The 27,579-nt window shown below is 44.3% G+C and overlaps 1 protein-coding gene across 1 annotated transcript in view; it reads left to right on the forward strand.

Annotated features, from left to right (window-relative positions):
* ADGRG4 (adhesion G protein-coupled receptor G4) overlaps positions 1–27,579 on the forward strand; it is a 1,724,535-nt gene that overhangs the window by 304,838 nt on the left and 1,392,118 nt on the right. The window contains exon 2 of the mRNA XM_085607949.1: positions 5,358–5,449. Coding sequence (XP_085464075.1) covers positions 5,374–5,449 — 76 coding nt within the window. The 5' untranslated portion in view covers positions 5,358–5,373. The remainder of the gene's footprint in view (positions 1–5,357; positions 5,450–27,579) is intronic.

The raw sequence follows: 27,579 nt of genomic DNA on the forward strand, positions 1-27,579 counted from the left end.
ACTGCAATGGCACACTCCTGCTGTACCACACCGGCATCCGATGGGAAACTCAAGTTTTTTTCTTTGGAGTTCATTCTGATTTGCTTAGTTCACTTTAGCTGGGTACAAAATAAATGAATATATGCCATTTAAAATACTTTTCATTTCGAGATGTGTGCCATTTCCATTTGTCAAACTGCACGCTATGTCACTTTGTAATGAATCCCTTTACACGCATTACTTCCTTGGTGAGATTCTCCTCACTTTTTTGTTTCAATTCTTTTAAATTAACAGTCTCCGATGTGCAACTCATTTGTTTCAATGTCCCTTTAAAAAAAAAAAAAATATTTCCAATGTACAACTGATCCTGTTGATTACGCCTTCAGCATCTACCAGTAAGTTTGACCGGTTAATGCCTTACTCCTATCCGTGGCAAGGCTTTTTTGATTTTGCTTCACTGCACCCACTCAGCTTGTACTTTATGTTCACGAAAACATTGCCTGTGAGAAATTGGGGTGTTGGTTGACTGGGCTGTGAACCTGGTCAAGCAACAACCACGATCCCTTGAAGGGAACCCCACAAAAATTCACTAAATTAAGCTGTGTATAACCCTGGGTAACTTGGCACAAAAAGCAGTCAGGCTTAACTTAGAGGCAATGTGTAAAGTATTTATGCGGAAAAACCACAGGAGTGTAACCCCTAAACCCAACTGAGATCAGGGTAAATGCAAAATACTTATAACAATGTCTCAGCAGGAATTATTGGATTCTTTGCAATTGTATGCACAAAACATTACAAATCACAAAGCAAGTAAAAAGAGGCTTCAAACAATTTGATTAATGCGTCCTTAGACGTCATGTATTTGGAGAAGATTAATGAAAAATATATACAAATTGCAACAGCACTATTTGGTATAGATACCAAAAACAACCCTAAAGAAGAAAGTGTACAATGTGCTCGTGACAATGGAGTGACGGCGCAAGTGACAACGTGAAAGAAACCATAGCAAAATGGCGCAAAACAGTAATTACAAGATATGTACAAGATGAAAGGTTCAAAACATCCAATTTTTCAAATTGTTCTTTTGATATTTTTCAGAATTATTTCAGAGAACCAAAAATTAGAGGGCGCCAGAAGGAGTTAAGGCTGATGGGCACAGGTCAACGACGTTTCGATCCTATTCAATTTAGGATCATCCTCAGGACCAGGGTCGCAAAATTCAGGGAGTGCTGAGGCATGGGAAGGAAAGGCTCGATTGTAGGAGGAACCGGTGAGTGGATCATGTACCGTCCCGGTGGTGAAACAGTGAACGCACAATTGAATGTAGCGTGTCTAATGGGTGCAGATGAGCCGAGAACACGACCACCGCGAGGGTAGGGGAGTTGGCGTCACGCTAACAGGAGCGGAGCAGGGGAGCCAGGAAAGGACGCGACGGAAGGCTTCAATATTATTTGATGAGCAGGTCAGGGGAGTCAGGGTCCAAAGACTAAAATGAAGGTACACCAAGCCGCCACGGACGTGTGCGGTACTCGAACGCAGCCAGAAATGAAAAGCCGAGTCATCCTCTATATGAAGGGAAAGGTTTCTTTCACGTTGTCACTTGCGCCGTCACTCCATTGTCACAAGCACATTGTACACTTTCTTCTTTAGGGTTGTTTTTGGTATCTATACCAAATAGTGCTGTTGCAATTTGTATATATTTTTCATTAATCTTCTCCAAATACATGACGTCTAAGGACGCATTAATCAAATTGTTTGAAGCCTCTTTTTACTTGCTTTGTGATTTGTAATGTTTTGTGCATACAATTGCAAAGAATCCAATAATTCCTGCTGAGACATTGTTATAAGTATTTTAAAGTATTTATGCAGCACACAATCAGTAATAAAGTCAAAACACAACAGAAGAAAAATCACACTCCAGTTTAGAAAAGCAGAGTATATTTTAATAAATTATATGAGACCAAAATGACAAAAATCCAATCAGTAAAACTGGAGTTATGAATTTTGAACGATTTTAATAAAAACTTGTCCCGCAAGTCGAGTCAAAGTTGAAAAATATGGAGCATGGTTCGGATACAAGAAGTGGATTAGGCACGGTCAGAGCTTACCTTTGGGTTCAGAAGAAATTTTGAGAAAAAACTTTTGAGAGGGTAAAGTTCAGATGGGCAAGGCTGCAGGAAATGTCCGAGGAGGGAGCGTCTTGGTCGGGGAGCCTTGGTCTTTTGGAATCCAAAAATCTACAGGGGATGAGGCAGAGGGCTGTAGCCAAAGACAGTGCCACGAAGCTGGATATCACTTCGGCGAAGGACCGCTGAACAGGATTTGCTTCTGCGGAGAAGAACATATTGGAAGAAGCTGCAAAGTCAGTCAGACCAGCAATACATCTCGGATGGATGGGCGAGCAAGTTGATCCTGGTCTCCGGCTGGTTCTCAGAGCAGTTTGTGCCCAAAAATATTTTAACTCCTCTGTTTTAAGATTTGGCCATCTGGGCACGTTTACCACCACAATGAAGGGTCCAGGACTGCTGGGACTCCACGTGGGGGTTCAGAACTCACTGAAGCTGGGACCATGTGTTGGTTCAAGATGGAGGGAATCTTTTATGTCTCTGTGGTTCTGAGCAGAGCAGAAGACCAGCAAACTAGGCCTGGGTTCAGGTGAAGATGTAGAGCTTGACCGCAGGGCTGGCTTCTGTGGGTTTAAGGCAGGCTCCAGGCAGCAAAGAAGTCCTTACAGGGACAGCTCAGCAGGTCACAGCAGCAGGCAGTCCTCTGAGTCTCCTTCCACAGGTCCAGAAGTGAACAGAAGAGTGGGTTTGAAGGCCTTTTTTTTATACCCTGGTGCCCTTCCTCAGGAAGGAGAGAGAAGCTGCTAGAGAAGTTCTTTGACGTGCTTGGAGGTTTCCGATTCCCCTGCCCCTAAGCTGGTTTCAGTGACGATGTGGAGTTCCTTTGTGTGAAGGCAGAGCACACCCTATTCAGTTGCAGATAGGGCTCAGCTCTGCCCCCCATCCTGGCAGCAGATGCCCCACTTAGGCACCCCAATCCCTCTATTGTGTGACTGTGTGGGAGGAATTCACAAAGTCTAACTGTCAGTTACACCCAGTGACGTGACCCAAGACAGGCTGCAGGTACAAAAGGGCTAAAGGCAAAAAAATGCCAACATCACAAAAGTGGCATTTCCAAAATTGTAATTTAATATCCAAGTTCACCATTAAAGAAGATTTTTGATTACAATTTCATAAATATCAAACATGAACTGGATACCTGGTCCCAATCACACGTTAGCACTTATTAAATGTAATAAGACAACAAAATGTTATCCAATGGTACAGATGGGCCTCACATTAGTGAAAAACGAATTTAGGAGTTTTTCACTTCCAGGAGAGCTAAAACCTTTTCATTACAATGCACCCTGCCCAATGGGCTACCTAGGGCTTACCTTAGGGGTGACTTATATACAGTAAAATGGGAGTTTAAGGCTTGGCAACGGGGTTATATAGCCAAGGTGAATGGCATTCATGCTGCAATGGCAACTATGGGACATGTTTTAAGGTGCTGCTTAAGTGGGTGGCACAATAAGTGCTGCCTGCCCACTAGTAGCCTTTAATTCACAGGAGTATATGGTATACCACTCAATAAGGGTCTTATAAGCAAATTAAAATAGCCAATCAGGTGTAAGCCAATTAAACTATATTTAGGGGTGTGAGGACAAGCACTTTAGCACTGGTTAACAGTGGTAAATTTCACAGAATCAACAAAAAGGATTTTCAGCACAAAATGGAGGTAAGTAGGCAAAACGTTTGGTGGAAGACCACCCTGAGGCTAAAAGGTCTAACACTGCCAGAAAACAAAGACTGCTGCTATGAATTGACTAGGTCTCTGCACTGCTTTCACCAGAATAAAGAGTTCCGGGTAGGAGTGGGTGTGCATCCTTTTCACCAAGTGTTGAGGTCTTCTCCCAGGAAGCAAACTCAGAAAAATCTCCATGCGGAGGACAGAGTGTTACCCTAACACTTATGACTACCTCTTTCAAAACAGTTTGTGCTGCTTAAGATTTGTCACAGCGTGTTTCAAAGTAGGGCGACACCAGCTACCACAGATGGTCAGTATGCTTTAAAATGTTATACACGCTCAATTCCATGCAAGAAAGAAAAGTATCTTAGATCAAGTGCACCAAGAGCATAAAAGATGGCATGTACTGAGATGATAACCTTTAGTACTCTGTTGTTAATTCTGATTGGCACTTATATCAACCAAATGTTAAGACTTCCCAACTTGCTGCCTCAACAAGTCCCAAGCAGCCATCCAAAGTTGGTAAAATCTTGTTTGTCGCTTATGCTCAAAGCCAGCAATTCTTCAGGAATGTTTGAGTTGAGGTATTGTTCTTAAAGCATATTTTTACGTGTATGCTTGTTGTCAGTGAAATGCAGAAAGACCTCACCTTCACGGATTCACTACAAGAGACGGAACTTATCCCAGTTCATCTCCTCCTCCACCGATTCCACGCAGCGCGGCTTCAGATCCTCCTTTAAACCCTAGCATCTTCTGAGTTATTTTAAATTGTGTCATCATCCCCTATCTTAAATTCTCTTCTTCAAGACACTGAAGTGATGTTATGTAAAATTAATGCCTTTTGATTTACTGTTTATAGCCAAGTGCCTCCTAGCTTTGTGATGATCACTTGAGGTAAGGCAGAGGCATCAGATGGTTGTGCAAGTGGGAGGGTATTGCTAATTGTTGAACCATCTGCCAAGCACAGAATACCAACCAACAGGCATTACAGTGAAGCATCCCTAGGCCAAGGCCACAACGTTGGCTGTCTTTGGCAAAGGATCATATGTCTAAAAAAGCGATATTTGGAACTGAGATTTAGATTTGAAAGTATCCTCCCACTCAGGCATATTGTTCCTGCCCGCACTCCTTGGTCAGCATCTCGAGGGCTACTAACTCAGACTAACAAACATTGCTTGTCCTATCTGGCAGGTTCTACGTGGATAAAGTTACCTATCAATCTTCTCCTACTGGAGAACGATATTACTTTGGCATGCAATTTAAAACACATGTCCACCCCTTCACATGTCCAACAGGTTTGCCTTCAGAGACTGGACACCATTTGGTAAACGTACACTGTATACATTTTGGAATCAAACATCAATCATCCGTGTACACTAAATTCCATGTTCACTGCCTGCACTTTAACATTAATCCAGATTAAGGTTTTTCTTCACTATGTGCCTTTTGACAATCCTGCCTTGAATTCCAATTTAACATAAATGAAAGAGTATGAATTGGGCTGATGATGGTAATGTGGCATGCTAGGGCTAAAGTGGTTTAAAAATAATTCACTGTCATATTTATTATTTTCTTTTCTTTTTCAGAAGACAAGTTAATGAAATGATGAAGCAGATCACATCAAGATGTTTTCTCTTTGTCCTTCTTTACTGCTTGATTTGTATGGCAACGAAACCAGGTATGTGAGAAAATATACACAAAGATTTGGAAGACCAAAAATTGTTTACTAGTCGTGTGCAAAATCAGCTGTGTAAATAATATTTCAATTACCAAAAGATGACACAATCTATAGGTGGGCAAAAGTGTCAGTTGATCCATGCAGATTTAAAAAGAATACAAAGCAAGGTTCTTTAAACTGCTTAAACTGTTTACACTGTTATTTTCTAAATGACTATAGTAATCTATTTCTCTGTTGTTCGTTAACATGAACTGCCATTGAGCATAACCTTAAAGCCTGGTTAGTTGTGTGTTCCATCTTCAAGAAAAATGTCAACTTCGTATATCTGTCCTCTTTTACATAGGAATGAAGCATTCTACTAGATATGAGATACAGAACATTAAAAGATAATTTGAGTGGGGGTCAAATGTCAATGAAATTGAAATTGAGCTTCTTTGGTCTGTGGGCGCAAGACTAATGCTAACCCTTCCCTTAACTTCCCAGCAGTTTTCATGTCAATTAATGATTGTGTACCTACTGAAATTTGCTTCTATTGGGAACTGCTTTACTACTGCCCATGCCTAATTGTCCAACCATAAGCCAGCTCACTTTGGCATGCACAGCAGTTGTTGCCGTCCCCACTAATTTACCCATGATTCTCGCATTGATTAGGGGTGAGTTTCTGACGATCCATGGATTAACATCATTTTTAATTGAGCGTTTGTTTATAGCAACAATGCACAACATTACATGCATTCGGAATAAGTTTACAGTACCATTTGTCAATGTAACTACTTCTTAGGAGACACATTGCCTTACATTTAAGTACATGTATTGTCCTTCTCGAATCGTCCGACAAATATATCTCTGAGCATTGCCATTCAGTCTGCAAGCGAAATTAAGCATTGGCAAAGCCAATCAGTCTGGCCTTTCACATAGCTACAGTAGCTCAAGTAATTACTACAAATTGCCTTACATTTATGTACATTTGCTGTCCATAGCGAATCGTCCGACAAATATATCGCTGAGCATTGTCATTCATCCTGCAAGCAAAAGCAAGCATTGGCAAAGCCAGTCAGTCTGGCCTTCATATAGCTACAGTGGCTCAAGTAATAAGTAGGGCCCAGATCTACGAAGCCCATGCACTACCATTGCATCACACAAGGCAACTCAAGGGCTTCAGTGACAGAGTTTACTAAGCCATGCAAAACCACCTTGCTTGGCCCTAGTAAATCTGGAGTAACGCAAGGCAGCGCAAATCGCTGCCTTGCGTTACTCTGCCCCGGGAAGGCATTCCATGGGTGGAGCGTGGGTGTTCCCATGTATCCACTTGTGGATTTTGGTGCATTCCCAGATTTTCTAAGGCGAGTAAACCTAGAAATGGTTCAAAATGTTAAGCCTTAACAGGGAGGCTTAATGAGGAAAAATATGTTAATTTCTACATGTTTTTCCCCTTTTTATGTGTACTGCGTTCTGCAGCACACATAGATAGACGAAAAAGCCTCAGAGGATTGTTGTTGTGCAGGAAGGTGGTCCTTCCTGCACAAACACAATCATGGATGTAATGCAGTGAGTGACCTTCCGAACAAGGCGCTAGGCTGCACTCAGCACACCAACGCAGTACGAGAGCAGGAACACACCATATCTTAGTAGATGTGACTCATTCCTGCCCCCTGCCAGTCATGCAAAGCACCGCAGCAAGTTGTCTTACTGCGTTGCATGACTTGTTAGTAATTCTGCCCCTATCTGTTCTTTTTGAGTCAGAATAAACTGTGTGAAGTCTCTAACAAGACGGCAGACAGTCAGAACTTTACTAGATGTCCATCTCAATTCAGAGCAATTGCTTAAAAAGTCTGTCATGAGTAACTTATGTTGTTACTAAATGCCCCTCATGAGTAAAATGCAACGGCTTCAAATGTCCTTCACAAAGTTGAGGTGGTGTGGATTCAACATAAATATGTACCTACCCAATTTTGCAACTTTAATAAATTACGCTTGATTTCAGTAGGATAAGTAAATATGCCAATGCTGGTATATGCTGATGAATCAATATCGCAACTTTCAATAAATGTCTTGATTACTATGGAACGCTTGTAAAGACAAACTAGTATAAGTAGGTGCTAGCAATTACTGGTTAATTAAAGTCCCTCCTACCGTATTGGTGGAAAACTGTTTTTTTGAGTGGCACTTTATCGATGTTCCAGTAAAATGCCTACTCCTTTATGCTATGGCCTGTGGTAGAAACAAGCAAAATGCAAGCCAATACATAGATATTTGGTGAAGGGCGCAAAGACACACACACACACATATATATATATATTTTATTCATATATACAGATGAGTGTGAATATATATACTCATATATGTGTGTGTAAATGTATATATGCTCAAAGAGTGGGCGGAGAGCAACCTGGCGGCTTTTATGCACCTAATAATTATCCTCATCAAATATGCCGATATTGATCGAAGGGAACTTCAAGATAAAATTGAAAAAATCAATGAGGATTCGACAGCTCAGACCAAAAAAAAGGTGTGAGCAAAGGCTGTGAAGAAATAATGACAAGAATGAAAAAACATGAATAAACCATAAAGACACGCAAGGCATTTAAGTTTGCGTGGGATAAGTCTGACTATGAGTGTGGACAAATTTTCACCTTTGCGAGGAAATTTGATTCAGAAAAAAGACAAAAGCTCAACACTCTAACCAAAGTTTCCGCACCTACAATGTCAGCTGCCATGTCCCGTGATCCAACTGACTCGGCCTCGACATCAGACCTGAGTTCCACTGTAGACACCGGCACAGACTCAGAAGATGGTAGCATCACAAGCAACAGTGACCCCAGACTAAGAAACAACTTCAGCTTAACGGAGGAACTTGGTTTTTTAGTCGAGGACAGGCGCCAAACACTGCGGCCACGAATACCGAAGAAACAAAACTCAGTCGGAACTGCAGAAGGAGGGAGCACAGAAAACTTAGGAAATCAAAGAGGAAGCTTCAACAAAAAAAGAGGCAACTGGAGACGAAAATAACAAGCAACTCCAATACAGTTATCAATCTCTCTGATCTACAACTAACCGAGGCGGAAAGACAACTTCTCTCCTTGGGCTTGACCTACTACCCAGAAAGCAGTTTCGATTACACCACCACTCGAATTGACATTTTTAATTTCATTCGGGAATTAAAACTCATCAAATTCTTCAAGCAAAAACATGGAAATAAATCCCCACCTTCGAACAGCAATGTGAGGGTTCACATGCCAGACACCCTTGCAGTTTCAGACATCGCCACCATCAGAACTATGTCTGAGCTAGAATCTCCAAATGACAATCCCTCCAAGCAAGTACTATTACACAACGCTGGCATTGACCATCTTGCACACCTTCCATGACTAGAGATGCCATTGACATTTACAATGATGTGATTGTAGAAGAGGTTAAGAATTTGCACAAACAAAGAACCCGTGCAAAAAACTAAAATAATTACAAACACAAACAATATATGGACCTCATGAGTAAACTCAAAGCCAGACCGGACATAATCATTAACAAATCAGACAAAGTAGGTAACATCGTCCTAAGGCCTAAACACATGTACATGGAAGAAGCCTACAGACAACTTAATGATGCCATATGCTACAGTCCTACCAACATGAAGGAAGTGAGTGCTAGTGGCAAAGAACTCAAAAATTGCCTGAACAATTACAGGACTCAAAGCGCTCTCAGCAAAGAGGAGTTCAATTTTCTCAACAATGAATTTCCTGTATTACCGATTATGTACTTCCTGCCTAAAGTACACAAGGGAACATCTCCGGTGCCTGGCAGGCCAATCATCTCGGCACGCAAAAGCATATCGAAATATGTTGATTATTTCTTGCAAGAGCACGTCACTAAACTACCTACATACTTAAGAGACACAAGTGACTTCCTTCTCAAAATCAAAAACATCCAGTGGTCACCGAACTGTATCCTGATGTCCCTCAATATAACTTCGCTCTACACGAGCATCCATCACTTTGATGGACTAAATGTATGCCATGAATTTTTGACTAAAAGACCTATCCATTGTTATAAACACAATGAGCTTATCATGTTTCTTATTGAGTGGTGCCTGCAGCATAACCATTTTATGTTCAACAACAAGATATACCAGCAGCTTAGGGGTGTGGCTATTGGGGCTTACTTCTCCCCAGCTACGCCTGCCTTCATGTGGGCTGGTGGGAGGAGCGGGTCCTCCAGGTCACACACTCTGAAGCTTGGTCTAACAACATTCTTTGCTGGCTACGCTACATAGACAATGTTTTTGTGGTCTGGAAGGGTTCTATGGACAGTGCTAAAACATTTATCAATGAGATCAACTGTAATGATTTAAATTTGGAGTTCAATGCCACCATCAGCACTGATACTGTAGAATTTCTAGATGTAAAAGTTTATGTTGCAGGTAATTCCACCCTTCACGCTACCAGCTTTCACCCAAAACATCTGATAGCTAGCATTCCATACAGCGAAATGCTGCGCTTGTGCAGAATTTGCAGCAATCTCACAGACCTAACCAAGTGCCAATTGGAGTCTCACATGAGATTCAAAGCCAGGGGATACACTGAAAAGACAATCACTGCTGCGATCACCAAAGCTAATTAATTTCCAAGAGAGTTATTACTACAAAACACATCCACAGACACCACTATTGGCACAGACACTCAAGCAGACCTGGCCACTAAGGGATGGATAACCACACGCCTCATCATAACTCACAACACTGAGTCAAGAGCACTTAAATCCATTTTTAACCCTTTCGCTGCGGCGGGAATTCCGCCGCAGCGCTGGGGGGTGCGGGGGGGGCAGCGCGGTGGCGCTGTGCTCATGACGGAGCCACTCCGTCATGAGCCACGGTTGAGCTATGCTCATGACGGAGCGGTTCCGTCATGACGGAGCCCAGTTGCGTTGTCCCCCCGCACAGGCGGGGAAACAGCGCCGCGTGGGCGGAGCGGCCGCCAACGGTCGTGGCATGACGGAACCGCTCCGTCATGAGCACACGGCAACCGTGGCTCTTGACGGAGCGGTTCCGTCATGAGCGGGGAAGGGGTTAACAAACACTTGGGGATTATCAAAACTGACTCCACATTAGGACCCATGGTTGCCCCTAGGCCTGACATTACCTATAGGAGAGCCAGGTCCATGCATGACACTGTAGTCAGAAACAGCCCTGAAATAACCAATACCACTAATTGGTTAACTAGTGTCAAAGGTTTTCTCAAGTGCAGTAGTTGCAGGGCTTGCAGATTTGGAGTTAACACCATCCAAATCTCGGCAGAATTCAGGAGTAAACTCATAGTGATACAACAGAAACTCACCTGCAGAACGGGATTCGCAGTGTACATTCTCACTTGCAGCTGTGGGCTTAAATATGTAGGTAGCACCAAGCTCCAAGTGCACCTACGGATTTCGCAACACATCAGAGCCATTGACAACAGTGACCCGACATACCCCCGTCGCCTGGCACTTCAAAGAGACACACCAGAACAACTTAGACCACCTCAAATACTGCGTCATTGATTGCATTCTGCCACTCAGACGTGGTGGCAACAGAGAGAATTTGTTGAGACAACTGTAGTCGAAATACATAATAGAACTCAACACCAAGGCCCCAGCATGATTAAACATTAGTGAAGACCTTTACAACTTTTTATAACGTTTATCGTTAATATTCACTTCAGTCATGCGCTCTCACACTATCGCCAATTTGACTTTTTTGGAAGTCGGCTGACTTCTAGTTGGTTGTCCAGTTTTTAATCCACTGCAACACATTTTTACTACACTGCACCAGTCTCGCCTATTCCTCAAGCAACTGTTTGGCTTTTTGTCCCTTCCACATCTCACGGCACCAAAACTGATTTTTCCTGTAAGTATTCTCTAGTTTTTAACTTTGTCTATTAGTGACGGCACTGTACAGCATTTTTTCACCTATTCTACATCTTTCTGAGCAGTTGACTCGATTTCCATACATCAGGCTTAGACCTTAACATGCAAAGATTAGACTCCAGTGACATCAAGGCCCTTCTTCCGCTCCAGCACTAAGCTTATATAACTTGACCGCATAAGTTGCGCTCCGACTGGTACATAGACTTTTGCATTGGCTTTCACACGCTTCTACTGCTATGAATGCGTTACAATCAATGTTCCCCCTTTTAGTTACGATGGTACACCAGATTCCTCCCATATTAAATTGGGCCACATGGTATTCATGGTTTATAGGTTCAGGTGGGAAACCGTTTAGCTCTGTTTTCCATCAGACTATTTTTGGGAGACTTAAAACCCAATCCATGCATTCTTTAATCGTTTACCATGCCTCTGGCACTGCCAGCACCAGCTTATCTTCTGATCTGCCGCACACAACTGATGTTACAGAAAACATGGCTATTTGCACCTACAAATAGAGTGGTAGTCTTTTTTCTATGCCTGCTACTAAAAGTGCTTGTCATTGCTGTGCCTAGTCATCAATGGATGACAAGATATTTTACTACTTGCTGCAAAAGTGTTACGTTTTTTGCCTTGTCACTATGGACATAGTAAAGCCACTTATGTCACTATTAATTGAATGCCTTTCACCTTAGCACACTATGTGATCAAGACCACAGGCTTGTGGTCAGAACGCGTCATCCTGACATGCTAAGACAATAAATCTTCTTTATTGCACCTTTAACTGGAGTCTGTGCCCTTGTTAGGCCCACCGTGGTCGTTTGTTTGGATCCTGGTTTCATATATATATATGTGTGTGTGTGTATACATATACTCAAACCTGCTATATATATGTATATATAACACAGTGGCGTTTGCCACTGTGTAGTTATAGATAGGTTAGTGTTTCAATAGGAAAGGCCTTTTTTGTTTTGCTAATATCTTTTGCGCCATTTGATGAATTACCATAAAACGTTCCAGAACTCTTTTTTGCTATGCCTAGTTTGTGCATGGAAAGTTTCAGGGCTATCCATCAAGTGAGGGCTTATAAAAAGGGGGATCTAAAATACAAACCCCCATGCATTTTCCATAGACTTTGTTGAACAGCGCTACCACAAAAACTGCTGAATTAAATTACACCAAATTTGTCAGTAAGTTAGATCTTGAACCAGAAAGTGTGCTTTTTTTGATTTGGTGTAAATCCGTCCAGTAGTTTTTGGGAAATTAGGGATAGAAAATGTTTGTATATCAGGGAGGTTGAGCTCAAGGAACTTCCTGAAATCCAATTTAAAAATATGGAGCATTTTGATTGGCACAGGTAGCTTTTTTCCCCTTAGACCAATTCGTTCACAATAGACTACACCCGCGAGAGCAAACACTCTGATTGGCTGCCTGCAACGTGAAAAGAAATGTTGCAGGCAGCCATAACAGGACCCGGGGACTTAGGGCCTGGTTTAGATTTCGGTGGATGGGATGCTCCATTACAATGGTAATGGATATCCAGTCAGTCAAAATATAAATCCCATAGGATAGTATGGGATTTATATTTCGACTGACGGGATATCCGTCACCGTTGTGGCGGTCACCCATCAGCCAAAATCTAAATCAGGCCCAAAGTCCCCTGTCCTGCATTTAATTGGAAAACATATATAAGGAGGCAGGGTAGGGATACCTTGCACCCCTAGGCCTTGCTAAACGAAATGTTAAAAAGTCCCGATCCAGCAGGACTCCTGTGGGACTCCTGCAGGATCACAACTTTCTTTTAAAAAAGAAACACCTATTGGCATTTTAATTATAGGTAAATTAGACAACCGGACGGGCTAGGACCTGTGGTCGTCACAATTATATTTTTAGGAAGGAGGCCGGGAGTGGACCTTCCCTCCCCCAGTCACTCAAGGTCCCAAATACCCCATCCCTAGGGGCCAAATATAAGTTTATGGTGAGGGGGGCATGCACTCCCCCTCCCCGACCTCTAGAGGGGCAAGGGACCCCTTCCCAAGGATCAAAACAACTACACAAAGGGGAGGAGCCTGTGTGCCTCCCTCCCATGGTGGTATCTACCACGGGATCCCCAACCCCTTGGCATGATATAACAGTTTCCAGTGGAGCCCACCAACAGGACCCAGGACACCCACAGTAAATTTTAAAAATGTCAGGAGCCGCTCATTTATTATTCACTGCTCCTTTGAAGGAGCGCGCCATAATGCCCTGCAAGGACTTAATTTTTATATTGTTTTAGTTTGGTGGTGCTCCTAGAATAGAGAGGTCATCAACAAGCATTTTTGAATATTATGGGGCTGCAGGGAGCCCAGCAACCTGCTAGCACCATAAAAAAAACAATAATTCTCCTGGGGCATTAAATCCATGACTCCAGCAGAATTTACCAGATTATTTTAAAGCACTTCTTGCTGGAGCTCTATGATCTTCTGCCAGAGTGCAAGGCCCTCTTGTTGGTTTTATGATTATATTTTGTGGGTCCAAAAATGTTTTAAAAAAAAGACACAGAGACATGCTGGGTTATTACAAAAAAAACAATATCTCTCGGAATATTTATTTTGACATTTTTCATCCACAAAATGTAACGATAAAAACTATGTAAATAGAATGAGTCACAGACAAGTTTTTTTAATTAAAACTTTATTCATGTTTTTTAATAATAAATATTAATGAACATTGAATTGTGTGAATTATTGAAATATACATTTGATTTAAAATATTGGCAATTCCTGGAGACACTGCCAATCAGGTTCCCAGGTCCTGTGTTCTTTCCCAAAACTGTACCTTTGTACCCACAATTGCCACATCTGTTGCCACAGGTAAGACCCTTGTAAAAGGTACCAGGGGTGCCAAGGGCACTGTGACCAGGGAAGTTTCTAAGGGAGGAAGCACCTATTGCCCCAGTCTTAGGGGCCCTGCACCTTAACATCCACATGTCTCTGTGTGCCATGCCTGCAATCCACTGCCTATGGCCTAGGTAAGTCACCCATAAAGCAGGATGGGCTTTGTAGACCACATTTGCAACCACTAGACAGGTTTCTGGACCCCTGGATTGAGGGCCTCCACTCTCTGGGTCCCGAAACATGGCCCATCCTAGACAGAAGTGTCATACCTCCTCCCCCAGGTTGGACTGGGTCCACGAAGGGGGAGCTTCAAAGGCCTGCCGCCTTTGTAATATGTCCCTGCCTTTTGCTGCCCCCAGCAATTGTCTCGGTGGGAAATCCAAGTTAGGAGGTATGCCCACCATTGTCAACCCCACCCCTCAAGTGAGGGAGGCGAGGTGAAGCACACATCTCAGTTCCCTCCATCTTGAAGATGAGAGGACACAGCCAGTTAAAGAGAGGCTCAAGCCCCCCTCCCACTGGAGGGTGGCATAATAGGGGGTGTACTCACCCCAAGGAAGGGAACTAATGGTTCTGTCCTGCACACCACTGTAACGCCGCTAAATTTAGTATTTAGGGGGACCCTGTCACTTGCCTCCCTGGAATCCTGAAACCTACGAAGAAGAAGGATGGAAGAAGTCACACAGCAGAGGAGACTGCAGAGAAGAACGGACTTGGCCCCAGCACTACCAGCCCATGTGCAGTTTCCAGAGATCCTGCATCAAAAGTGACTTTTGATGCAGGCCCTGCAGCCAGCGACCTCCAAAACCCCTGGGAGGACTGACTGCCTTCAACAAAGACCAGATCTCCTGCAAACAGCAGCTATGTTCAAAAGAAACTCCAAAGAAAGACTCTAAGCCTGCTGAGGATGAAGAAACTCAACACCTGGAACCACCACTGTATCCGTCGCACTATGGCCCCAGTCCAAGTGGCACACCGGTTTTTACCCTAAGTGGGAAGGGTATGCCCATCATGGGTCCTGTGCTCTCTAAAACACTGGTTTCAAGATAGCCCGGCTGATGAGGGGTGATGCCCTGAAACCGGTCCCAGGATGCTTGTTTTCCGGTCCAGGGAGGACCTGGCCTGGCAGTTCGGGCATGGGGAACAGGGTCAAGGCTGATTTGCATATGGCTGGGTCCGAACTGGAATGGCGTGGCAAGCAAAATAATGATGGATTAAACCCAGGGGGAGAATGTTTGACAATGTTCAACATTCCGTTCATCATCTTTTTGTGTTGCATTGTGGTCCACCGGTCCCAGACAGGTCTCTCAGCATTCCAGAGTCTGAGTCCACTGTGGGTTGACCCCTCCAGGACTCCCCGACTTCGCCTGCTGCCTCTGCATGGAGACACCACCAACTGCGTGTGGCCCGGTAAGGTGAAATCCGACCTCAAAAGGCACCCCTGCATACGGCTGCCCTGCGCCCTGGAGAAAAGTACCTGAGGTGCACCTAAGTCCGAGCCCTTCAACTTACCTGCCCAGCTGTTCGTTCCTCCTGGAAGACTTCCTGGACTGAGCCTGCAGCCAAAATCCAAAGCTGGCAATCTCCAGAGGATTGCATTGGGCTCCCGACCCCTCCTAAGCACCCTGAACCCTTCCGCCCTGCGCCTCTGGTGGTGTGGACTTGGTGACAACCTGGGACCTCCTTTGCCCTAACCTTAACCATAGGAGCTTGACTCCCAAGACTGAGGGGCCTGCCCGTGAGCAGCCCCTAACCCTATATGCCCCCTAGCGCCATTGGCTAACATAGGGCTTCTGCACTCTGCACCTGGTTGCCCTAGCGCCACTGGTGGTGCAATTCGAGTGCCTTCTTAAACCTTGGGGAACCTTGGTTCAAACCCTAAAAAGCTATTCTTGCAGGACGTTTACTTACATGCAAATCGATAACCTTCTGTTCTCCCATAGAAACGGACTTTTTGTATGAAAACCAAAGTAATTTTCTTTAAACTATAAACTGTCATACTTACCTGTGTTTTGTAAGACCCACTGTGTGATAAATAGGAATATCACCTGAATAGCAAAAGTAACTAAAATTTAATTTAAAAGTACTCTAAAGTAATTCCTATGTATTCTAAACTGTTTAAAAGCAAATACAAACCTGAAACAATTTCAATTTCAACCACAACTGCATTTACTTGTAAAGTTTTGCATTTGAAAGTATCTTTCAATTACCTTTGCCAAGTCCTGCTTGGTTTAAACATAAGTATATCTTTTTTATACTTACCTAATTGTTCTGGATTCTGTCTCTGAGTGTGTGCCATCAGCCTTGATCGAGTGAATACAATAAATGCTTCACACACCCTCCTGATAAGCCTAACTGCTCGACCACACTATCACAAAAAGAGCTGTTAGTGATTATCTATTTTAGCCTCTGCTATCCCTTTGGGATCAACTGGGCTATGTGCACACTATACCTTACTTTGGTATAGTATATACAGAGCCAGCTTCCTACAGTGGGCAACAAACAACTAGGACATATAGACACATTGTAAGTGAATTGATTTGGCAATTAGGAGAGTGCAAAGGGGAACTTTTCTCAGCAACAGAACATTCATCACAGGAAGATACATTATTATACCAGAGGTATTATGTGTTTTCTGATGTGCTACTGACAGTGTAAAGGATGGATTCACAAGTGGGTCTGAGTGGGGGCAGGCAGGGTCATTTCATGAGGCAGTTTTATTCTCTGGCAGTTGAAGCACATTTAAGGTGCAAGGGTGTCATCTTTGGGTTTGGACTGTAAATTGGACAGCAGTTCATTCCACTCGTGAGACAGGAGATGTTTCTTGTCTCACGAGTGGAACCTGGGAGGTTGTTATCAATTGTTTAGCCCAGTCTCAAACATCATGGAAGTTGTAAAGGAAATGGCATTTGGGTTTAGTGGTTATTCTAGGTTTTGCAAGCAACAATAGAGAGTATTTCTGACCCTTTTTATACAATTTGCACTTTACCCCTATGGAAGAGGTCTGCTCGCATTGCACCGCGATGGTATAGTAGGGAAATAGCATGATGCGGTTGTTATCAATTTTCCGAGAAGTGACCGACATGGCTTCACGCACTATTAAGTCCCGGTCTTTGTAATGAAGCAACTTGGTAACCATCGTGCGGAGTGCAGAAGTAGGTAAAGGTCACTGCTATGTTGCTTCTGTGGGCCCCACCCTCAGCAGCTTCAGTTATGCCCACCAGGAAACGTACTTGATCCATGAAGTCCTGCTGTTGCCTTTGTGTCTCCAATTTTGTGGTTCTAAATCTTGAAGTGTGCATTCAGCTTGGGACACTCAATCAGCGATCTTTCTGTGGTCATCACGCAAGAGATTGACTTCAATTGCTACTGCACCAATTTTGTTTTTGTCAGAGGACCTAGAGTTTTCAATAGCTGTTAAGATAGAGTCCAGTTTGGTCCAGTTTGTTAGATACATCTGTTGAAGTGGTGAAGCATTGGCATCACAGCGGCTGTCAAACTGGAGGGCTGACCTGGCAGAGATAATGATTGAGATGTTGAGGTGAACCCTAGCCTGTCCATTGTTAGTTGTTGCGAGGGGAGTTAGTCAGTTAGATTGTGCAGACCCAAACCCAGTGGAAGGGAAGCTATTGCTCCGAATCAATTTTGGGTGACCACAAAGGAGGGGGGCTACTTATTTCCTTGGGCACACGCCTGGGTGGGCACACAGGCTGTGCAAAAGGGAGAAAGGGTCTCTGTGTCTTGACTTTAAGGAATATGGTACACTATAGAATTGTTGCAGAAGGGCAAACAAGAACGACCAAAAAAGTGAACTGGATCATCCATAGAAACTTTCAGCCCATTGGTTAGGCAGGTGTCAGAAGTCATCTCCACCACTATCTAGTGCTAACTATAAATGTGGAAAACCAAGGCACCCCCCTAAAACCACTTTCTGGACCTGCATGGAGCTTCACTGCAGCAGCAAATCCGTTTAAGCAATCCCTTGGTGAGAAAGAATCCGACCCTGTGGAGCCCCCTTTGGATACAGTTTGCCTCCTTGTCCCACTAGAGAAAGCTAGATTTCCCTGACTATGGGTCTGATTTCAATGTTGGCAAATGGATTAATCCATCACAACGTGACGGATATCCCGCCTGCCAAAATATAAATCCCATAGGATATAATAGGATTTATATGTTGGTGGACCGGATATCAGTTACCATTGTGACAGAGTAACCCATCCGCCAAGATCTAAATCAGGCCCTAATTCCCATGGTAGAATCCTTGACCAGGCAAAGAGGCTGAAAATATCTGACTGACACAACAACAGCCAAGGGCACAAAATTAGATTCATAACAATCCACATTCACAGTAGAAGCGTGATTAGGGCTTCACTCAAGCCTGGGCAGGAATGTGCCTGCTTATACACAACGGCCATCTGATGCATCAAGGCTCGTCGCAATCCAGAGAGCCCCAGATTATTCATTTTTCAACAAATTATAACCTCTTTAGTGCCTATTGCAACAGAGCAGTGTCAATAGGGATAGATGGTGTTCAACAACCATGATAAAACTTGAATGTTTAGGGCATTGGTAGCGTAGTTTTAGGCTCACGTGGCTGCCATCTTGGCTGTCGTAGCCTCTCCTCCCTGATGTGGCTCTGCCCATGGCGTACAACATTGGGGTACCTTTCTTTCGGAGAATTAGAATGCTGTCCTTAGTTGCAGATGTGATCAATTTAGATTTACCTGGATGTCAGACTAAGACTTTGAAAACAGCAATCCGTCAGGAAACTCCAGCCTGTATAGAACAGAGTTGCTTTGTTGTTAAACGGCTTATATCATTGTGATTTCCCTACTTTTATTCCATGAAATTGTAATTGGCTTCCAGTGAGGCTTTTCATTGATTTTGGGTTGGCCACTAAAGCCTTTACAGCTATATTGGGTTTTAGTCCTAAAAGGAGACACATTTGAAGCTCTGAGTGAATGACACCCATACACGAGGAAGTGTTTAGTTACACTGCCTCAAGTCTGATGCTCAACACTGGCTGACTGACTGGAAATAGTTTAAATGATCTCCCTATAGATCTTCTCTTACGTTTCACATAGAATCGAAACTTGGACTGTAAATCGCAGCCTTGAACATCTCTCCATCCTGGAACATGATGAACAGAAGCCTCTTTCGACCATTAATTATCCATGTTCACTGCTAAGTTCTTCCCTTCAGGGCCCACTATCAACAGTCTAATACAAACAATAAGCCTTTCTCTAGCTAACGAGAAGCATGATACTAAACCTGCAAAGAAAGAATATGCTGGCAAAACGAAATGCAGTACAATTGAGGCCTGTAGTCAGGCTAAGTTAGCTTCAGCAATTAATGTGAACTTTGAATAAATGATTATACATTCATAAGTATAACTTGAAGAATACATGTAAAGCATGAATAAAGAGTACATGATTCCATGTTTAAACTGCACATTAGCACACTAGTATATAAATCTCTAATCCCTACGATGGTTACATTTCATTAATTCGTTTAAATTATTCAAACACGTTAATGAAGTTAAGGCACAGGATGAGTAGGAGTAAATAACTGCATAACTATGACGTATAAGGGCGGTGCCTAATTTGCACTGGTCCAGCATCCATAAAAGGCATTTGTATAACAGTGCATGGTATTAGATCCACTGACAAAGAGAAAATGTCAGGTTGGAGGGAGAATGAAGGAGAAAGTGAAAAATATGCAGGGACCCAGACGATATGTGAATTAATTTACGGCACAGGTGCGTTGGCTTTGTTGCTTCTTGACGTCTGAGGTATTCCATTGACTAAAACCACTCTGAACCTTGCTGATTTGCACACGGCCCCTGGCCCCCCAGACGCACTGCACTTTAGAGATAGTCCCTGGATGGACGAGAAAACCGGGGAAGCGGTCCCGAGACCGACTCTGAACCTTGCTGATTTGCACACGGCCCCTGGCCCCCAAGACGCACTGCACTTTAGAGATAGTCCCTGGAGGGACGAGAAAACCAGGGAAGCGGTCCCGCAGCGCGGGAGACCGACTCTGAACCTTGCTGATTTGCACTTGGCCCCTGGCTCCCAAGATGCATTGCACTTTAGAGATAGTCCCTGGAGGGACGAGAGAACCGGGGAAGCGGTCCCGCAGCGTGGGAGACCGACTCTGAACCTTGCTGATTTGCACACAGCCCCTGGCCCCCAAGACGCACTGCACTTTAGAGATAGTCCCTGGAGGGACGAGAAAACCGGGGAAGCGGTCCCGCAGCGCGGGAGACCGACTCTGAACCTTGCTGATTTGTACCCGGCCCCTGGCCCCCAAGACACACTGCACTTTAGAGATAGTCCCTGGAGGGACGAGAAAACCGGGGAAGCGGTCCCGCAGCGCGGGAGACCGACTCTGAACCTTGCTGATTTGCACACGGCCCCTGGCCCCCCAAGACGCACTGCACTTTAGAGATAGTCCCTGGAGGGACGAGAAAACCAGGAAAGCGGTCCCGCAGCGCGGGAGACCGACTCTGAACCTTGCTGATTTGCACTTGGCCCCTGGCCCCCAAGACTCACTGCACTTTAGAGATAGTCCCTGGAGGGACGAGAAAACCGGGGAAGCGGTCCCGCAGCGTGGGAGACCAACTCTGAACCTTGCTGATTTGCACACGGCCCCTGGCCCCCAAGACGCACTGCACTTTATAGATAGTCCCTGTAGGTACGAGAAAACCGGGGAAGCGGTCCCGCAGCGCGGGAGACCGACTCTGAACCTTGCTGATTTGCACACGGCCAATGGCCCCCAAGACGCACTGCACTTTAGAGGTGGTCCCTGGAGGGACGAGAAAACCAGGGAAGCGGTCCCGCAGCGCGGGAGACCGACTCTGAACCTTGCTGATTTGCACTTGGCCCCTGGCCCCCAAGACTCACTGCACTTTAGAGATAGTCCCTGGAGGGACGAGAAAACCGGGGAAGCGGTCCCGCAGCGTGGGAGACCAACTCTGAACCTTGCTGATTTGCACACGGCCCCTGGCCCCCAAGACGCACTGCACTTTATAGATAGTCCCTGTAGGTACGAGAAAACCGGGGAAGCGGTCCCGCAGCGCGGGAGACCGACTCTGAACCTTGCTGATTTGCACACGGCCAATGGCCCCCAAGACGCACTGCACTTTAGAGGTGGTCCCTGGAGGGACGAGAAAACCAGGGAAGCGGTCCCGCAGCGCGAGAGACCGACTTTGAACCTTGCTGATTTGCACACGGCCCCTGGCCCCCAAGACGCACTGCACTTTAGAGATAGTCCCTGGAGGGACGAGAAAACCAGAACAAGCTGTCCCGCAGCGCGGGAGACCGGCTCTGAACCTTGCTGATTTGCACACGGCCCCTGGCCCTCAAGACACACTGCACTTTAGAGATAGTCCCTGGAGGGACGAGAAAACCGGGGAAGCGGTCCCGCAGCGCGGGAGACCGACTCTGAACCTTGCTGATTTGCACACGGCCCCTGGCCCCCAAGACGTACTGCACTTTATAGATAGTCCCTGGAGGGACGAGAAAACCGGGAAAGCGGTCCTGCAGCGCGGGACGCGCGCGGGGCGTGCCCGGGGCGTGCCCGGGCTCAGCCCGGGCAAAGACCGGGCCAAGACGGGCCCGTCTTAGCCCATCATAGGCCGATGTAGGCTGGCCTGGGCCATACCCCTTGGTTGTATTGCGGAGGAATATTGTGGTCTATAAAGGCTGTGCAATACATAAAGGGAGCGGGGACGGCTTTGGGTGTCCAGTGTCCGTCGACCAGAGCCCTTTTGTATTGGGGCACAGCACCGAGAGCTCAGAGCTCATCCTCCATGAGTGTGTGCAGCTGACACAGGACCTGAAGACCAAGGAGAGGCACTTCTTCCTGTTCAGTGACATGCTCATCGTCGCCAAGCTCAAGTAAGCTTGAACACAACAAAGCCCTGTATAATAAAGTATAGTCGTAGTACACTGGTAAAGGTTGAAGAAAGGTCTTTCATTCAGGAACAGCAGGTGTCTACTGGTAAGACATCCTATCCACACAGCGCGGCTCCCACTTTTTGGGACGCGTGCGGGCCCGTCTGGGGACGTCAGGGGCATACAGAGGCACGCCTGTCCCTTGGCGGTCTTCTACGAGCCGATTTAACAAGAGGCCTGGTAAGAACTATTGTTACACGGACATATCATCGGTTGTATACCTCTATACCGTTACAGTTAGAGCTCCTGGACCTATCTAGTAAATTTGTTGTTTAAGTTGTTGTTTAAGTTAATAGTTGCAATTGACTTCCAAGTCCAGTTATATATCGTTTATTAACCGTTGATATCTTTGTAATGTACTAATTTCAATGGAGAAACCTAAGAGTACCGTGAGTACCCTGGACGCTTTCCTGATAAGAGCAGAATCTCTCCTTATTCATGAGATCCCATTAAAAGAGCGTAGACTTTCACTTGATCCCTTACAACTTCCGCTGACCAGGGAGGAGGAACATAATAGTCCTCTACCAGTGAATAAACTCATTTCCCTAATACCTTCTTCCCCCTCTGTGAATCTACTACCACAATCTCCTAACGCACGAGATAAGGAGATTGATATCCCTACTCCAAGAGGGAAAGGCCCCCAAACTCGGGAACAAACTAAACAAAAGAAGGGACGAGCAATGGGAATAAAACATAAGGGAGGCAAGCAGGGCAACGAGGGAAAGTAAATAGCCGGCCCTGGCCCGAGCTTACTGGGAATGGCTTCGCTACAAACTCAAACAGATGAAAGCCTAAGTTATCCTGAAGTTCAGTTAGGTGCCCCCAATAGCAATTCTAAAGTACTTAAAGAAGATCTAGGGAATCAAATGGAGGGCCTTATAAAAAACATTCTTGAAGTAAAACTTTGTGAAATAACTTTACACTTGACTTCTCTCTTTGATGAAAGATTTGCTCGCATTGAGAATAAGCTGGTTCAATTGAAAGAGGATGTTGATTCAATTAGAGTTCGACTGGAAACTTCCAAGTCGACCCCTACTATTACGAACATTCCCTCATTTCAAAGGGATAACTGTAATCAACCTAGTCAAGAGTTCCAGTCTGGTTTATCGAAGGTACTGCAATTAGAGAATCAAAACCTTGTAACTGAGGGCACTAAGTTAAAGGTCACTGCTAGGATGGAGAATATCAGTAACCAGGGGCAGAAAAATATGAACCTTAATCCCACAAACGGTACGGCTCAATCCAATACAGATAATTTGAATTTGCCACCTGCATCTTGTCCCTACGTCTTGGTCCTAGCGGGGGTTCCACCTCTAAAACAGGGACTGACAGAATCCTGGTTCTCCCTCCGTAAATAAAGTGGTGGATTGGCTGGTAAAACATAAGCATTTTAACCCTCAGAACATAAACCAAATTCTGATGGTCCGAAGAGTAGGATGGGTGGGCCCCTCCCAAAAATCCATTCAGGGTGACTGTATTGTCATCAACTTCAGGACGCCCAGAATGGTTCGTTTTCTTCTAGCTGTTCAGGAGGAATCACCCATAATACCTACAGTAATCTTGTCTCTCCCTCTTGATTTTTTCTATAAGCCGTTCCTAAGTCCACTCTGAAAACAAACGTCTCTATCCAAACGCAGAATAGGTTCAAGCTTCTGTCATTTTTAGAGACGGTGGATTGACAACCATCTAGTTTTCCGGGACCTGCTCCTCTTATACTTGAGAGAGAAAGTATTGACGTACAATTGATTTTAGTCTCTAATCCATCTCAGGAAGTAGCACAATTGGAAAATCCTCTGATTCCCCCCTTGAACCCTATCCTGGTCCCTTCTGCACATGCCCAAGAATTCCCTGTAGACAAGCACAGTCACAAGTTATATCAATTATGCCCCCAAGTTACAAATGACTCAGATCCAGCCTTGATGTCTTTAACGAATAGTAGACTTCTAAAAGAAAGAAGCTGTTTAAACATAGCCCCCCAGTCTGACACTAATGCTTTAAGAGGGGCCTCTACTAGTGTTGCATTTTGGAATATTGCCGGTCTTCGATCTAAGTTTAACCAAGAAGGGTGGTTAACTTTTGTGCGGTCTCACGACATCTTGTGTTTACAGGAGACATGGGCAGTACAACCAATCCATATAAATGGCTATAAAACATTTTTCTCCCCGGCACTTACTTCAGCATCAGGGCGTGCGAAAGGTGGTTTAGTGGTGTATATATCAAACTTAATTCAAGTCAGAGAAACAAACTCCGTAAAAAATAAGGAGAATTATCAGATAATTTCAATAGCCACAAATAATTCACTCCACATTGTGGTAGTTAATTTTTATAATAATCTACAGCAAACAAAACTGGTGGAGATATTGAAGGAAATCCGTCATTTCCTTGTAGACTTCATTAACAACCATCAAGGGAAAAATTCCATCATTATATGGGGTGGTGATTTTAATTTATCTCTCTGTGAAAGAAACAATAACATTACATGCGGCCTTCTGGACGTGCAAATATTACCCATTTTCCCCATTCCCTAGTAGCGGTGTGCATGAATGAGACGATCTCGCTCCTCCAACTTGCCTTTGCTAATGAATTGTTAACACCCGCAGTTTCCTTAAGTCCAACCTTCAATGGTAAAGGAGCCTCCAGCTGCATAGATTTTATTTTCATGGCAACTAGGGCTTCACACTTCATAACTAATTTTACAACGCATGATTGCGTATTTAGCGATCACTTTCCGATCTCCGTTACCATGCAACTGGCACGAGACAGAACAAAGCCAACAACCTTGTACCAGGAGGAAAGTCTTATTATGAATCGACTAAATGGTTATGCTAAAAAGTGGGCCCATTCGGATCCTGAATTAATAACAGAAAAGGTTGTCAGAACTTCCATGCCTGCAATAAGTTTATCTTTGGCGGAGAGTTCAACCCCTCAGGAGATAGTAGATAATTTTAAAGTAGTAATTAAATCTGTAAATGATGCCTTAACTATTATATCTAAAGGGAAAAGAAAAATAAAGACTAGTTGGTTTAATTCATCCTGTACAAAAGCGTACTCTTCCCTTAAAGCAGCTCTTAATAAATCCGATAGAGATAAGACAGAGGTTACCCAACTAAGGAAAGCATGTAATAAAACTCTACGTCAGAGAAAGAAGGAATTAAAAGAGGAACTATGGATTGCCTTACACAACAGCTGTAAAATTAATGACAGCACAGTGTTTTGGGAAGTCATAAACACCCCATTCCTCTCCGGCTGAGGGAGAACAGCAACATAGAAGTTACAATCACTGAATCTGATTGGATAGCTCATTTCTCACAGATATTTGGCCTAACGGAAGAGTCCACCCAAACCTACAGCACTCCTGGGAAAAGGATCAGTGGTCTAATCCCTTCTTCGAGCTCACTGGCCTTAGATTTTTCGCTGGCCGAAGTTGAGCAAGCTTTAAACGCCAGCAGAGGAGGAAAGACCCCGGGCCCTGAAGGGGTCCCCGTGGATCTATATAAATTTAAAATTGACCTATGGGCCCCATTACTACTCAGGGTACTAGAAGCCACGGAAAAAGCTGGTCTTTTGGCCTCTTGGTCAGAGTCCATCCTGGTCCCGGTTTTTAAAAAGGGCGATCGCAACAGTCCAACGTGCTACCACCTTATTTCCTTATTGGACTCGTTGGGAAAGTTGGTAGGCCGTATTCTGTTAGAACGCCTACAGCACTGGACGGAAGATAATAACATCATATCTGACCTCCAGTATGGATTTAGGGATGGGCTCGGTACCATCGAGCAGGTCTTAAACCTGTCGTTACTTAGGAGCGAATATGTAGATGTGAAGGGTGGAAGACTGCATATGGCTTACGTAGACCTCACTGCAGCATTTGACTGCGTGGGTCATGCAAAACTTTGGGACATCTTGACAGCAATGGGGGTCGATACTCTGTTGGTTAACTATCTGCGAGAAATTTATTCAAATGCAACAGCGAGAGTGAGATATGGCCTGGGGGGCCAGTTATCCGCTCCTTTTAAGGTGGAGCGGGGAGTAAGACAGGGTTGTGTCCTGGCCCCCTACCTTTTTACTCTTTATACAAACGGCCTGGAATTGGCCATGCTGGATGGGAGTCAGGACCTTCCCTTTGTCCAGAATCGCCCAATCCCCACTATCCTGTATGCGGATGACGCGGTTATTATTGCTCGCACTCCCCTTGAACTGCAGCGCTCTGTAAATCGATATAATTTATTTATGTCGAATTTAGATCTAAAAATCAATATAAAAAAGACCTTCATTATGACTTCTGGTCGTAAATTAAGAAAAGGAAAAGACATCTATATAAGCAACTCCAGGGTAGACCACACTCCTACTTATCCTTACCTAGGAGTTGTAATAGATGAAAAGGGCACTTGGAAAAGAGCAATTGAGGTTAGAAAACTGCAGTTTCTAAAAGCTACAATGGCCTTAGTAGCATTTACTCAGAGGCTTGGAAAACGACCCCCGGAAGAGATGCTACGTATTTACCAGGCGAAATGATTAGCACAGCCATCTATGGGGCAGGGGTTTGGGGGTACGTGCAGGCTGAATGGATATAAAAAGTAGAAAACAGTTTTTTAAGATTCCTACTTGCAGTACCACAAAGTACTTCCACATTCAGCTGCCATTTAGAACTGGGCGTGTCCTATATTTCTGACATCATAGGGATGCAACCAGTTCTATTATGGCACCGTCTTTGGACGTCTAACAAGTTAACGCTTACTCAAGTAATCGTGACAGATTGTGTTAAGCTAGAACACGCTCAGAAGATACAGTGGCTACAATATGTTAGGAAGTTTTTATCCGACTTGGGCATGGAAAATTATTATCACAACCCACACGAAATGGCTCGGATATCAAGAAAGATGTTAAAGAATCAATGTCTAATGCAGCTAGCTGGTCTCCGCTTGACTGCTGAAGTAAATAAAATCTCTGTTCAGCATTCATTGTCAATCCAATCAACTGTGAGGATCCAGCCCTAATTAACTTGGAAGATATCCAGTTTCGATAGATTTTTACTGACCCGATTCAGATTAAACATCTTTCATCGCTTTGTTACTTTCCAGAGACAAATGATTGGTCTAAGCAGTTAACCCATTGTCCATGTGACGGTATCTCCCCACAATCGCTCTTACACGTAACCCTTTTTTGCTAATTTTATACTGAACCTAGAAAGCGATGGCTCATTCCGATTTTAAAAAGCATGAGCCTTCGCCACTGTCGCCCTGCTTTTATGGTTCTCCAAATTCTGGTATCAGATTTTTTAGCCATAAATATAGCAAGGTTTTTGACATTTTGTATTTGACATAGATCTAATTTATAACTTGAGCTCTGATGCATTTTAAAAGCATTGTTATACGTTTTTAATCCCGCAAAACTCTGAATG

Source organism: Triturus cristatus, chromosome 5_2 (genome assembly GCF_964204655.1).
Source record: "Triturus cristatus chromosome 5_2, aTriCri1.1, whole genome shotgun sequence".
Classification (NCBI taxonomy): domain Eukaryota; kingdom Metazoa; phylum Chordata; class Amphibia; order Caudata; family Salamandridae; genus Triturus; species Triturus cristatus.